The 13,313-nt window shown below is 35.1% G+C and overlaps 1 protein-coding gene across 1 annotated transcript in view; it reads left to right on the top strand.

Annotated features, from left to right (window-relative positions):
• Positions 1–13,313, top strand: part of NPHS1 (NPHS1 adhesion molecule, nephrin) — a 92,042-nt gene that overhangs the window by 42,233 nt on the left and 36,496 nt on the right. Inside the window, exons 16-19 of the mRNA XM_053690904.1 lie at positions 161–301; positions 2,275–2,393; positions 8,925–9,090; positions 12,094–12,250. Of these exons, the coding sequence (XP_053546879.1) occupies positions 161–301; positions 2,275–2,393; positions 8,925–9,090; positions 12,094–12,250 (583 nt within the window). The remainder of the gene's footprint in view (positions 1–160; positions 302–2,274; positions 2,394–8,924; positions 9,091–12,093; positions 12,251–13,313) is intronic.

Raw genomic sequence — 13,313 nt, 5'->3', positions numbered from 1 at the left:
TGCAAATCATGTACAATCAAGTAACAAGCAGCAGACAATCAGCAGTGATTTACTTTAGAATGTCCCTTTAATGCAATATAATAGCATAACAATAAAATACTTTTGAAAAAGAGGTATATATAGGCATACCGCCTGATCTGTATATATGATGCCTTTGCAGAAGGAGCTCACAGACACCACCTGCGAGACGGAGGGTCACTGGAGATTTGGAATGTGAGCCGAGCCGACTCTGGAGACTATAATGTGACTTGTGACAACAAACAAGGAAGGAACAGCACCATTATACGGCTGGATGTACAGTGTAAGGGAGAGTGATTTCTAATAACGCTGCAGAATCTGTTAGCGCTCTACAAATAACTGATAATAATAATGATACTAATAATAATAATGCTAATAATAATAATGATACTAATAATAATAATAATAATAATGCTAATAATAATAATAATAATAATGATACTAATAACAATAATAATACTAATAATAATAATGCTAATAATAATAATAATAATGCTAATAATGCTAATAATATTAATAATAATAATAATAATGATAATAATAATAATACTATTAATGCTAATAATACTAATGATAATAATAATAATAATAATAATCATAATAATGAAAAATAATACTAATACTAATAATGCTAATAATAATAATGCTAATAATGCTAATAATATTAATAATAATAATAATAATACTATTAATGCTAATAATACTAATGATAATAATGATAATAATAATCATAATAATGAAAAATAATACTAATACTAATAATGCTAATAATAATAATAATAATGCTAATAATAATAATAGTAATAATAATAATAATAATAATAATAATAATGATAATAATGATAATAATAATCATAATAATAATAATAATACAAATGTTAATAATAATATTAATAATAATAATAATGATAATAATGCTAATAATGATAATAATAATAATAGTAATAATAATGATAATAATAATGATAATGATAATAATGATAATAATAATAATAGTAATAATAATAATAATAATAATGATAATAATAATAATAATGATAATAATGATAATAATAATCATAATAATAATAATAATACAAATGTTAATAATAATATTAATAATAATAATAATAATAATAATGCTAATAATGATAATAATAATAATAGTAATAATAATAATAATAATAATAATGATAATAATAATGATAATGATAATAATGATAATAATAATCATAATAATAATAATAATAATAATAATAATAATAATAATGATAATAATGATAATAATAATCATAATAATAATAATAATACAAATGTTAATAATAATATTAATAATAATAATAATAATAATAATAATGCTAATAATGATAATAATAATAATAGTAATAATAATAATAATGATAATAATAATGATAATGATAATAATAATGATAATAATGATAATAATAATCATAATAATAATAATAATACAAATGTTAATAATAATAATAATAATACAAATGTTAATAATAATAATAATAATCATAATGATAATAATGATAATAATAGTAATAATAATAATAATGATAATAATAATAGTAATAATAATAATAATAATAATGATAATAATAATCATAATGATAATAATAATCATAATAATAATAATAATAATACAAATGTTAATAATAATAATAATAATAGCAATAATAATAATGCAGAGACAAGCTGGGGCAAACACCTTGCTAAACATATGCATACCACAGATTGCAAAGGTGATTGTAGTAAATTGGTTATAGATTTTAATCCCTCAATTTATTGAGCCAGATACTTTTGCATTTTAAAATTCATTACATATTTTTGTATTTGATAAATAGATGTTCCTCAGTTTAAAAACAAAAGAAAAGTTATTCCTAGGGGGCGTGTCACTAGTATAATATGTTATTGGACAGTCCAATCATTGTTTAAAATATCTTATGCTAAATAACAATTTTCTGAATTTGAATATCTTAAAACTTTGATTCAATTTGAACAGCAGTTCTATGAATTTTGAAATTTGAATAAGTGAACAAATAATATAGTGATGGCTGCCTGTTATTGTAAATTTGTTTTGGAACAAATGTGTCGACAAATTAGAAATTTTGACACTTTTATTTTTTTGTTTTTTAAATTCACTATTGCTAATTGCAAGAAGTTTAATTGGTTTCTATAAATAATATGACAATAATAATATTGAGAACATAAGTTAACAATGTTATATGCATGTTTGCAGGTTTGACTGTATTTTCCTGTCATTTACAGATTCACCTACTATTCGAAGTATGGGGCACCCAGAGGTGGATCTCGGGGGAACGTCTGAGATTGTGTGTGTAGCTGATGCAAATCCAGCAATGGACTCTATGTTCCAGTGGCGATGGCTGGTATGAAATGTTTATTTATTGATTCCTAATATCTTATGTTAACGTTGAGACCTTGGGGCCGATTTATCAATGTCTGTCCGACATGATACGTGGCAGCGTATCGTGTCCGACAGACATTGCTAAATGCCGTCAGGATATGCTGTCAGCATTTAACATTGCACAAGCAGTTATGGTGAACCGCTTGTGCAATGCCACCCCCTGCAGATTCGCGGCCATTCTAGCAGGGGGTTGTCAATCAGCCTGATCGTATAGGATTGGACGGATTGCAGACCGCAGCCTCAGAGGCAGCGGACCAGTTAAGGAGCAGCGGTCTTAAGACCACTGCTTCATAACTGCTGTTTCCGGCGAGCCTGAGGGCTCATGAGGAAACAGGGGTATCAGGGGCCATTTGGCCCTTGATAAATTGGCCCCCCTATCTTATCTGTCTGCTTTGGAAAAAGTTCTCAAACACTGGATAACCATAAATCCATTTAAAGAGACGCTAACATTGATATGACAATTGCAATGTACAAAGGACCTTCAAAAAAATCTAATACTTCTTGTTTTGCATTTTATAATTTAAAGGGACATAACACCCAATGTTTTCCAATGATACCGATAGAGCATACCATTATAAACGATCATCCAATTACAGGGGCAGTAAACCTGCAAAATATTGTTATATAATTCTGCACGTAACATTATCTTAGCGCTAGCTTTATACAACATAATATTGCGCAAATATTTTATTATAAAGTAGAATTTCTCAGACCGCCGCTCCTTGCTCTACTGAGCGGATCTTGTTTTTTTCCTAAGTGCATCTGGGCAGCTGTCTAGTCACAGCCCAGCCCGATCGCGCCGTTACACTCAATGTAGCTCGCTCCCGCTACCAGACGATAACCAAATAATCTACTTAAACCCAGATGCTCATTAATTCATCTAAACTAGAAAGTGCAGATTATCCCAAAAAAGTTTCTCAGCAGTTGATGTAAATTAAAGTGATATATGGAAGAAAAAATATAATGCTCTAATAAGCCACATCATGTTAAAAGGGTAAACCACATAGTTAAAATCAGCTTTAAGATTACGACCTCTGAGCAAATCAATGGCAGCATATGTGCATAGCAGCCAATCCCCAGCAGTGTTCAGGATTAATACAAAGTTGCCAATCCGGTGCAGACTTTAACTATGTGTTTAACCTTTCAAATGAGTAGATATGTTATTCAAAACGATTAGCACATTTAGAAAACATTTACACACATTGCATAGCTCAGCCAACCACAGCCTTCAGTTATCTTGTGCTTTAGCATCCACATGTACTCATACTAAAAAATGAACTGGATATAGTGACTTTGGTAAGGAAACCATTTAGTGATTGGTTTAATCTTGGTTTAGTTCTTCTGCAGATCTTTATAATGGCGATGACAAAAAAATCTGGTGATGGCAAATTTCTCATAAGAGCATGTGTGTTTTGTGGGCAGAGCTGGGTGATCGGGGGTGTGACTAGGCTGCTGGGGGTGTGACTAGGCTGTTGGGGTGTGTGACTAGGCTGTTGGGGGTGTGACTAGGCTGTTGGGGGGTGTCACTAGGCTGTTAGGGGTTTGACTAGGCTGTTGGGGGTGTCACTATACTGTTAAGGATGTGACTAGGCTGCTGGGCTGTGACTAGTCTGTTGGGGGTGTGACTAGGCTGCTTGGGGTATGACTAGGCTGTTGGGGTGTATCTAGGCTGTTAGGGGTGTATCTAGGCTGTTAGGGGTGTGACTAGGCTGTTGGGGATGTGACTAGGCTGTTGGGGTGTAACTAGGCTGTTAGGGGTGTGACTAGGCTGTTGGGGGTGTGACTAGGTTTTTAGGGGTGTGACTAGGCTGTTGGGGGTGTGACTAGGCTGCTGAGTGTGTGACTAGGCTGTTAGTGGGTGTGACTAGGCTTTTGGGGGTGTGACTAGGCTGTTAGGGGTGTGACTAGGCTGTTGGGGGTGTGACTAGGCTGTCAGAGGTGTGACTAGACTGCTGGGTGTGTGACTAGGCTATTAGTGGGTGTGACTAGGCTTTTGGGGGTGTGACTAGGCTTTTGGAGGTGTGGCTAGGCTGTTGGGGGTGTGACTATGCTGCTGGGGTGTGGCTAATAGGTTCCTAAGCCCAGCAATCAAAATAGAGGTTGAAATACAGAAGGGGCTTTAGCGCATCTGTGCACCTCTGTAGAACCTTCATTGTACATTGAATATACTGGACTGCCTTTGATAGTTTTTCTAATTCTAATCTCAGATAACACAATTTACCTTTACTGTCTCTGCCCCCAAACATCTATCAACCTCTACTGCTACTTGTCTGACCTTTCTCTACAGCATTTAACCCTGACTGCTGCTGATCTAATCCCCATGATAATATAAGATCTCCTCCCCAATCACAAACATAACCCCAAGTTAAAAAAAATGAATTCCTTACAAAAATAAATAAATAAATGACCTGTACTTGTCCTAAATCTTGTTAATTCTTCTTCATCCTTCAGCCTTATTCTTCTTGTACGTAATGCAACATCGGTAAAGGGGCATAAAACAATGTACAACTAAAAACAAACAAATAAACAAAAACAACTTTCAATTTACTTCTGTTGTTAAATGTACAAAGTTCTCTTGGTGTGCTTTACTGAAGGCCATATCTAGGTATGCTCTGGAGTTTGTATGTGTCTGTAGCAGTTTAGCATCAATATATATATATATATATATATATATATATATATATATATATATATATATATATATATATATATATATATATATATATATATATTAAAAGAAGTTATACATTGTGCAAACATTGCTGCCATCTAGTGCTAAAAATTGGATAACACTGTTACCATATAGTGCTCCAAACATGTGCACACTCCTGAGCATACCAAAGTATGTTCTAAAGCAAAGGACACCAAACAAACTAAGTAAATTTGTTGATAGAAATAAATTGGAAATAAATGGCCCTGACGAAGCTCCGTTGCATAGCCAATGGGGGTGAAACCCGCATAGGCGTGGCTTCACAATCTGATGTCGGAAGAAGTTTAAGCTGATGGCTTGTAAGTGAAGGTTTCTTTTTACCACGAAAAGCTGTTTTCCATGGCAAGTTGTCTATGGTCGCTGACCACTACCGTTGCAAGCACTGGATCCCTCTCCTTTAGAGCATGATGACAAGCAATTATAAGGAGAGGTTTTGTTCAAGTTTAAATACAGAACCGCTAGATGTGGAGCTTGTCTGAATGTTTGGCAGGTGATCCGGAATATACCAATTTGCCTCTTGTCCTTATGTTGCATGGACTGTTATAAGTTTACCACAGTGGGACATTGCTTAATATGTATGCTTGCTTCTACGCTTCGATGCTAATACTTTCACTTGCTTGGCTAATTGCTGGATGTTTAATTACCTGCTTGACGCTTTGCTGTTACTTGCATGGATGTGCACTTTTTCCTACAGCTTACTAACAAGGGATACTAATAATGGAATAATCAAATATGGACACAGAATATAGTATCATCTGCTTTGTATAGCAGCAATATTGATGCCATCTTTGGGACTATATTGCATGCATAGATCCCCAAGTATACCTGGTCAGACAAGGTCCTATTATGTATAGTGTTTGGTTCAGCAGGGTGTTGTATGCTATATGATTCTTCTATACATCAGACGTGTATATTCTACTTGTGCTGTATATTATTGTTTAAGCTTTTATTTTTATTTTTTACTTTGCACTTAAGGATGTGTGTGTTTGCTATGATAACAGGATATTCCCTAATTGTACTACATACATATAATAAATTATATAATATATATATAAAAGAGTGCTGAATTCCCTTTCTTTTGCACCAAGACTTTCATATCTTTGGTGTCTATCTTTCTGAATTTAAAGCAATATAGTATTTTGGGTCTGCACCAGGGCCGCCACCTGAAATTTACTATTGATCAGGGCCCCTCCCACTTTGACAATTTTTGACCAAATGACTAAAACGTATATGCACTTTATTCTTAAATTTAGTCAAACTTTTAAATGTTGTAAAGGTAGTATCACACAAACACAGAAACACAGAGAAACACACAAGGATTCACATATAGACACTCTAGGAGACACGCAAAGAAACACACAATCTCAGTTCCTTTTTAGGACATTTTGACCTTACTACTGATTATTCACATCTTTCTATAGACTTTGAGACTAATGAGACCTTTCTGGAAGTCACCAATCCACCACTTACCCTTTAAATTATTGACAATGAACAATGGACACACACTCACACACACAAACTCAAACACAAACTTGCACATACATCCAAAGAAACACCCACAGAGACAGCCTCAGAAAACACACAAAGCCAAACACACTCACAGACACCCACAGAAAACACACAAAGACATACACACACAGAGAGAGACACTTACAGAAAACAAATAAATACATACATACACACACACCCTCACAGAGACATCCACAGAAAATGCACAAAGACAGACACACAAAACCTCACAGAGAGATCCACAGAAAAAAAATACATACACACTCATAGAGACACCAATAAAAGCACAAAGACATAAACACAGACACTCACAAAGACACTCACAGGAGGTAACATTTCTGCACATTGCCATCCCCTAAATCAACATTGTGTGACATGCATAAAAAAAATAGCAGAAATTAAGAGATCACTTTTTAAAGAATCATATTTGTAAAGGTGCAAACAAAAATACTTCTGTGAATTCAAAATTGTACATTATTGATCTGTCAGAATGGGTAGATGAAGAAAAGTACTTCTGAAAGGTTGACATATGTTTGCCTCCCCCCCATTTTCCCCAACCAAAAGCAAAGCTTCCAATCTGGTGTACAAATGTTCCCATCTGTCAGCTATACTTATGGATTTTTAAAATGCTATATATGGTCTTGGTGGAACCATGAGCTGTGGCACTAGGTCTCATACCATTAAATCTGGTTAAATGCAGGATTTAGGCTTTGTATGTATTTCAAAATTAAGTCAGCTGTAGTGTAAACTGAACAGTGTTAAGTTAACCTGTCTCATTTAAAAAACTGAGCAATTTTAGCCTGAGAGTATAACATTTTATGCAGATGTAAAAATCTTAAATAAAATACCTACTGGCATCTGGAAAGTCCTTGCATAAAGGGCCATAAACTGGAATGTAATTAAAATATGTATATATAAACAAAAAAATATATCTGCCAAAAGGGAACCTACCATTTGTGTATTGAGGAGGCAACATTTCTGCAATGTTTTAAATATATAATTTCTACAGCATTGTCAAATAATCATAAATACACTGCTGCATATTGCTAAAAAAATGTGTTTTTATGGACCCCTGGCCTCACCACACTGAAGTTACAATCTGAAATTGCACAAATAAATAAAAACATTTATTAAGTAAGTCCTACCTACTCTACAAATGAAAGTGATCTGCCGCCTGACTCAGGCACACACTGTACAAACTGAAGTGCCAAGTCTGTCTCACACTGTGCATAGAGGTTTAGTGCACACTCAGAAATCCTCTCAAATGCTAATGCCTTTCTCCTTGTAATTACATTTTCCATGCTCAATAGCACTCTGATGTAGCGCCCTCTGGTGACTGCTGAAATGTAAAAAAAATATATATATATATATATATTTTTTAAATAATAGTTCTGCTTGCCTCATGGGGCCCCCTGGCCCACTGGGCCTCTGACAGGAGTCACCCTATTCACCCCCTGATGGCGGCCCTGGTCTGCACCACTATAGTAACTCTTTAAAACTAAACTTAGGTACATATTATATGTATAGAGCTTGCTTATTAATTTTTATGTAAATTGGAAAGTTTCTTTAAAAAAACAAACAAACTGTACTTTCTATCTGAATCATAAAAGAAAAAATAATAATTGTGCTTTATGCCCCATTTAACTCAATATTTAACCTGTAAATGTTTAATTAGGGAAAATAAAACAACACTGAAATATTCAGTCATTATTTATTTAGCTTGTTTTTCTGTAACTTACATTGTTTTAATTCCATGCTGTAAATGCTGAACTTAATAGACCTTGTGTCTTCTTTTTACATCATCTACTGTCACTAATTTACTATGTCAGTATGTTACTTTGTCACTATGTTTCTTTGTTACCGCGTTACTATGTTACCGCGTTACTATGTTACCACATTACTATGTTACTATGTTACTATTTTACTTTGTTTATATATTACTATGGTAATTTGTTAATATGCTACTTTATCACTATGTTACTACGGTACTTTGTCAATACATTACTCTGCTATTATGTTACTATGTCACTATATTACTTTATTACCGCGTTACTATGTTACCACATTACTATGTTACTACTTTACTATGTTACTTTGTTAATATATTACTATGGTACTTTGTTACTATGTTACTTTGTTACTTCGTTACTACATTACTATGTCACTACTTTATTATGTTACTACATTACTATGTCACTACGTTATTATGTCACTACATTATTATGTCACTTTGTGTAGTATTTGTACCATTTGATCCCATCTGTCTGCCTACAGGGGGATGAGGAGAGAGATCTGTCAGGTTTGGAGCGTCAGGCCAGTGGTCTCACTGGGCGTCTCATTATTAAGGAAGCCAAGAGATCAGACGCTGGGTTATATGAGTGCACTGTTGATAATGGAATCCCACCACCTGCAAAGTCTGACACCCGTCTGGTTGTGCGATGTATGTAATAAAAGATCATTTGTTTTAGAGCAAAATTAAAATGATACATGTAACCAAAATTAACCATGTAGCCAAGAAAGAAAATAGGGATCCATATGAGTACGTTTAAAGGGTCATTCCAGACAAAACTGGAATCTACATGGGTGCATTTCAGTTTTGAATAGAATAATTTTTGTAATATACAGGTACTAGCAACAATGCTTCTAATAAGAGCTATAGCACCAGCATTTTAAACACAGCACTTGTTCAGATAGCCTAATGTGCTTGTACCATATGGTACTGGCTCAGTTTGTTAATTGCTGACATGATATAAGCCCCACTGGTGCTCTTTGCAGCTGCAGTATTTAAGATGCTGGTGCACTGAGTATATCTTGTTATGCTTCATGTGCATGTGCAAAGAAAAATTTGCCGATCTGTGCATATTTTAAAAGGGCTAATTAAGTAAAAATAGTTTGCATAAAAAAATAATTAAAAAATTGCTGGCAAGTATTTTAAAATAATTTTCAAAAATAAGCAAAATTACTTACATAGCCATGCTGTCTGGAGTAGTCTGATCCACTCCCTTATCAGTGTTTAGACAAAGGCAAAGGCATTGAGGCCTATTTAAGAAATGTCTTGCGGACCTGATCCGACAGTGCGGATCAGGTCCGCAAGACATCGCTGAATGCGGAGAGCAATACGCTCTCCGCATTTAAAATTGCACCAGCAGCTCACAAGAGCTGCTGGTGCAATGCCGCGCCCTGCAGACTCGTGGCCAATGGGCCGCCAGCAGGGGGTGTCAATCAACCCAATCGTACTCGATCGGGTTGAATTGTTGCGATTCCTGTCCGCCTGTTTCTGGCGAGTCTTTCGGCGCTTGATAGATAGGCCCCATTCTATTTCAACTGAGTTCACAGCTGCTTATTTGCTTCTAGGCATGCTCCAGCAGATAATTACTGTGCACTTCTGCATTCTACCAAAGCAAAGGTAGATATAGATACAGCCATAGAAAGAAATGTGTGGGGGGAGTTGAGCTGTAATGACGAGGCACTGCAGTATAAATTTGCAGGTAAAGTAATTAAAGTGCATATTATTATATTTTGTCTCTATCCCTACTTGTTTTATGTCCCTTTAACACTAAAACAGTGGTAACATTTACTAGAAGCATTTTTTCCAATACATGTATATTGCAAATATGTTTATATTCATCTATGTTCATTTAAATTGTACTGGACTATCCCTTTAACAGGTTTCCATTGTATTATATAGATCCTGCCCTGATACAGTTCAGATTTATAGATGCCCTTGTAAATGAACTATATGATATTATCCTCTATAAGTTATGGTTTAATATGCTTTATTTTTCTATTTTCATAAAGGATCATTTTTAGAACTTTGTAAAAATAAAAACTATGGTGTTCGCTAGCGGTGATCTATAACTCAGTATGGACACTTGATAACTAGAATATTTGTGTTATATAACAAGGTAAAATTGATTACCCATTGTGTTTACACACACACTATTATATTTTGCTTTGTATCTTCTTTGCAAATTCTAATAAAGATTTATTGTTAAAAAATGGACAGGTCAGTGGTGAAGAGCAGCAAGGAGATCAAAAATAAGGATGTGATTAAGATATAAATACAGGACTGTCATACACTATAGAATAGCTGATAAAATGTCTAATTATTTTATTTTATTTTTTATTAACAGGAGATTTAACATTTTTTAATGGACTAATAGTACAGGGTGATTAACAAACAATATCACTTTAAGATCTTTATTACACAGTATTTAGGAACATAGCCAATTAGGATGAAGCTTATAGGTCATGCTTACTGTTTCTCTTCTCATGTACAAGGAGTTTATCTCCATGAAGACATTTTGTTTCTCTATATTAAAAATCTGAAAGTTTTCACCCTGTATCCCATTGGCTGGAAAGCAGAAGTTTTGTTTGTTGCTAGTTTATTTTCTTCTGTTAGGGAATGATTTCCCTCGGGGGCTGGCCTGTTTGTTACTAGTTTATTTTCTTCTGTTAGGGAATGATTTCCCTCGGGGGCTGGCCTGTTGTTACTAGTTTATCTTCTTCTGTAAGGGAATGATTTCCCTTGGGGGCTGGCCTGTTTGTTACTAGTTTATCTTCTTCTGTTAGGGAATGATTTCCCTCGGGGGGCTGGCCTGTTTGTTACTAGTTTATTTTCTTCTGTTAGGGAATGATTTCCCTCGGGGGGCTGGCCTGTTTGTTACTAGTTTATCTTCTTCTGTTAGGGAATGATTTCCCTTGGGGGCTGGCCTGTTTGTTACTAGTTTATCTTCTTCTGTTAGGGAATGATTTCCCTTGGGGGCTGGCCTGTTTGTCACTAGTTTATCTTTTTCTGTTAGGGAATGATTTCCCTCGGGGGGCTGGCCTGTTTGTTACTAGTTTATCTTCTTCTGTTAGGGAATGATTTCCCTTGGGGGCTGGCCTGTTTGTCACTAGTTTATCTTTTTCTGTTAGGGAATGATTTTCCTCGGGGGCTGGCCTGTTTGTTACTAGTTTATCTTCTTCTGTTAGGGAATGATTTACCTCGGGGGCTGGCCTGTTTGTTACTAGTTTATCTTCTTCTGTTAGGGAATGATTTCCCTCGGGGGCTGGCCTGTTTGTTACTAGTTTATCTTCTTCTATTAGGGAATGATTTCCCTCGGGGGCTGGCCTGTTTGTTACTAGTTTATCTTCTTCTGTTAGGGAATTATTTTCCTCGGGGGCTGGCTTGTTTGTTACTAGTTTATCTTCTTCTGTTAGGGAATGATTTCCCTTGGGGGCTGGCCTGTTTGTTACTAGTTTATCTTCTTCTGTTAGGGAATGATTTCCCTCGGGGGCTGGCCTGTTTGTTAGTAGTTTATCTTCTTCTGTTAGTGAATGATTTCCTTTGGGGACTGGCCTGTTTGTTACTAGTTTATTTTCTTCTGTTAGGGAATGATTTTCCTCGGGGGCTGGCCTGTTTGCATAACCATTGATCACTTGCTTATTCATGTGTCTGTAGTTAAGCCAGAAATACAGAAAGGAGTACATCTAAGCAAGGTGGCCGTGCCTGGAGACGGAAAAAGCGCAGCTGCACTTGTCTGTAAGGCTGAAGGAATCCCAAGTGTGACATTTAGCTGGGCTAAAAAGGGGGTGACCCTGGATCTCAAAAATCCCAGGTAAATCCTTAAACAGACCTTAAGGGGACATAAAACTCAATTTTATTTCTTTAATTATTTAGAAAGAGCATATAATTTTAATCAACTTTCTAATATACCTCCAGTCTCTAATTTGCTTCATTCTCTTGATATCCTTTGCTAAAAGCATATCTAGATAGGCTCAGTAGCTGCTGATTGGTGGCTGCACATAGATGCCTCATGTGATTGGCTCATCTATGTGCATTGCTATTTCTTCAACAAAGGATATCTAAAGAATGAAACAAATTAGATAATAGAAGTAAATTAGAATGTTGTTTGAAATTGTATTCTCTATCTGAATCATGAAATAATTTTTGGGGAATTAGTGTCCCATTAAAGTAATTTTGTATAAATACATATAATCAATTAAACACTGCATTGCAGAATATATCCTAAAAAAATGTTATAGTGAAATTGTCATATTTATTGTAGGACATTCCACACAAACACCCATTAAAAAATCTCAGAGCTGTGACCAACTGTTACGCTCGAATAAAAAGTTGCACAAAATGCGTCAAAATACATTAAAAAGCAGATGTGCAGGCCAGAAAATTTTGTTTTAGATGAAATTTTCATTTCGAATATTCGAGGAAATTAGTTTCCCAGAATATTCGTTGCCTTCACTATTCGTTTTCATTTTATTTAAAACAAAATGAAAATGGAATTTTTGCTGTACATTTACATTTGTTTTTGTGAAACAAATGTAAGTGTTTGGAAGCTACAGGTGAAAAGTACATTGGCATATTTACTCTCACACTAACCCTGACACGTACACTCTTGCAGTGAACATACACTCTCACACTAACACTCACACTGACACATAGGGGCCTATCTATCGAGCTCCGAATGGACAGGAATCGCCGGAATTCACCTGATCGAGTACGATCGGGTTGGTTGACACCCCCTGCTGGCGGCTGATTGGCCGCGAGTCTGCAGGGGGCGGCGTTGCACCAGCAACTCACAAGAGCTGCCGGTGCAATGCTGAATACAGAGAGCGTATTGTTTTCCGCATTCAGCGATGTCTGTCGGACCTGATCCGCACTGT

The sequence above is a fragment of the Bombina bombina genome, chromosome 8 (assembly GCF_027579735.1).
Source record: "Bombina bombina isolate aBomBom1 chromosome 8, aBomBom1.pri, whole genome shotgun sequence".
Taxonomy (NCBI): Eukaryota; Metazoa; Chordata; class Amphibia; order Anura; family Bombinatoridae; genus Bombina; species Bombina bombina.
This window is presented reverse-complemented; position numbering and strand designations above follow the sequence as displayed.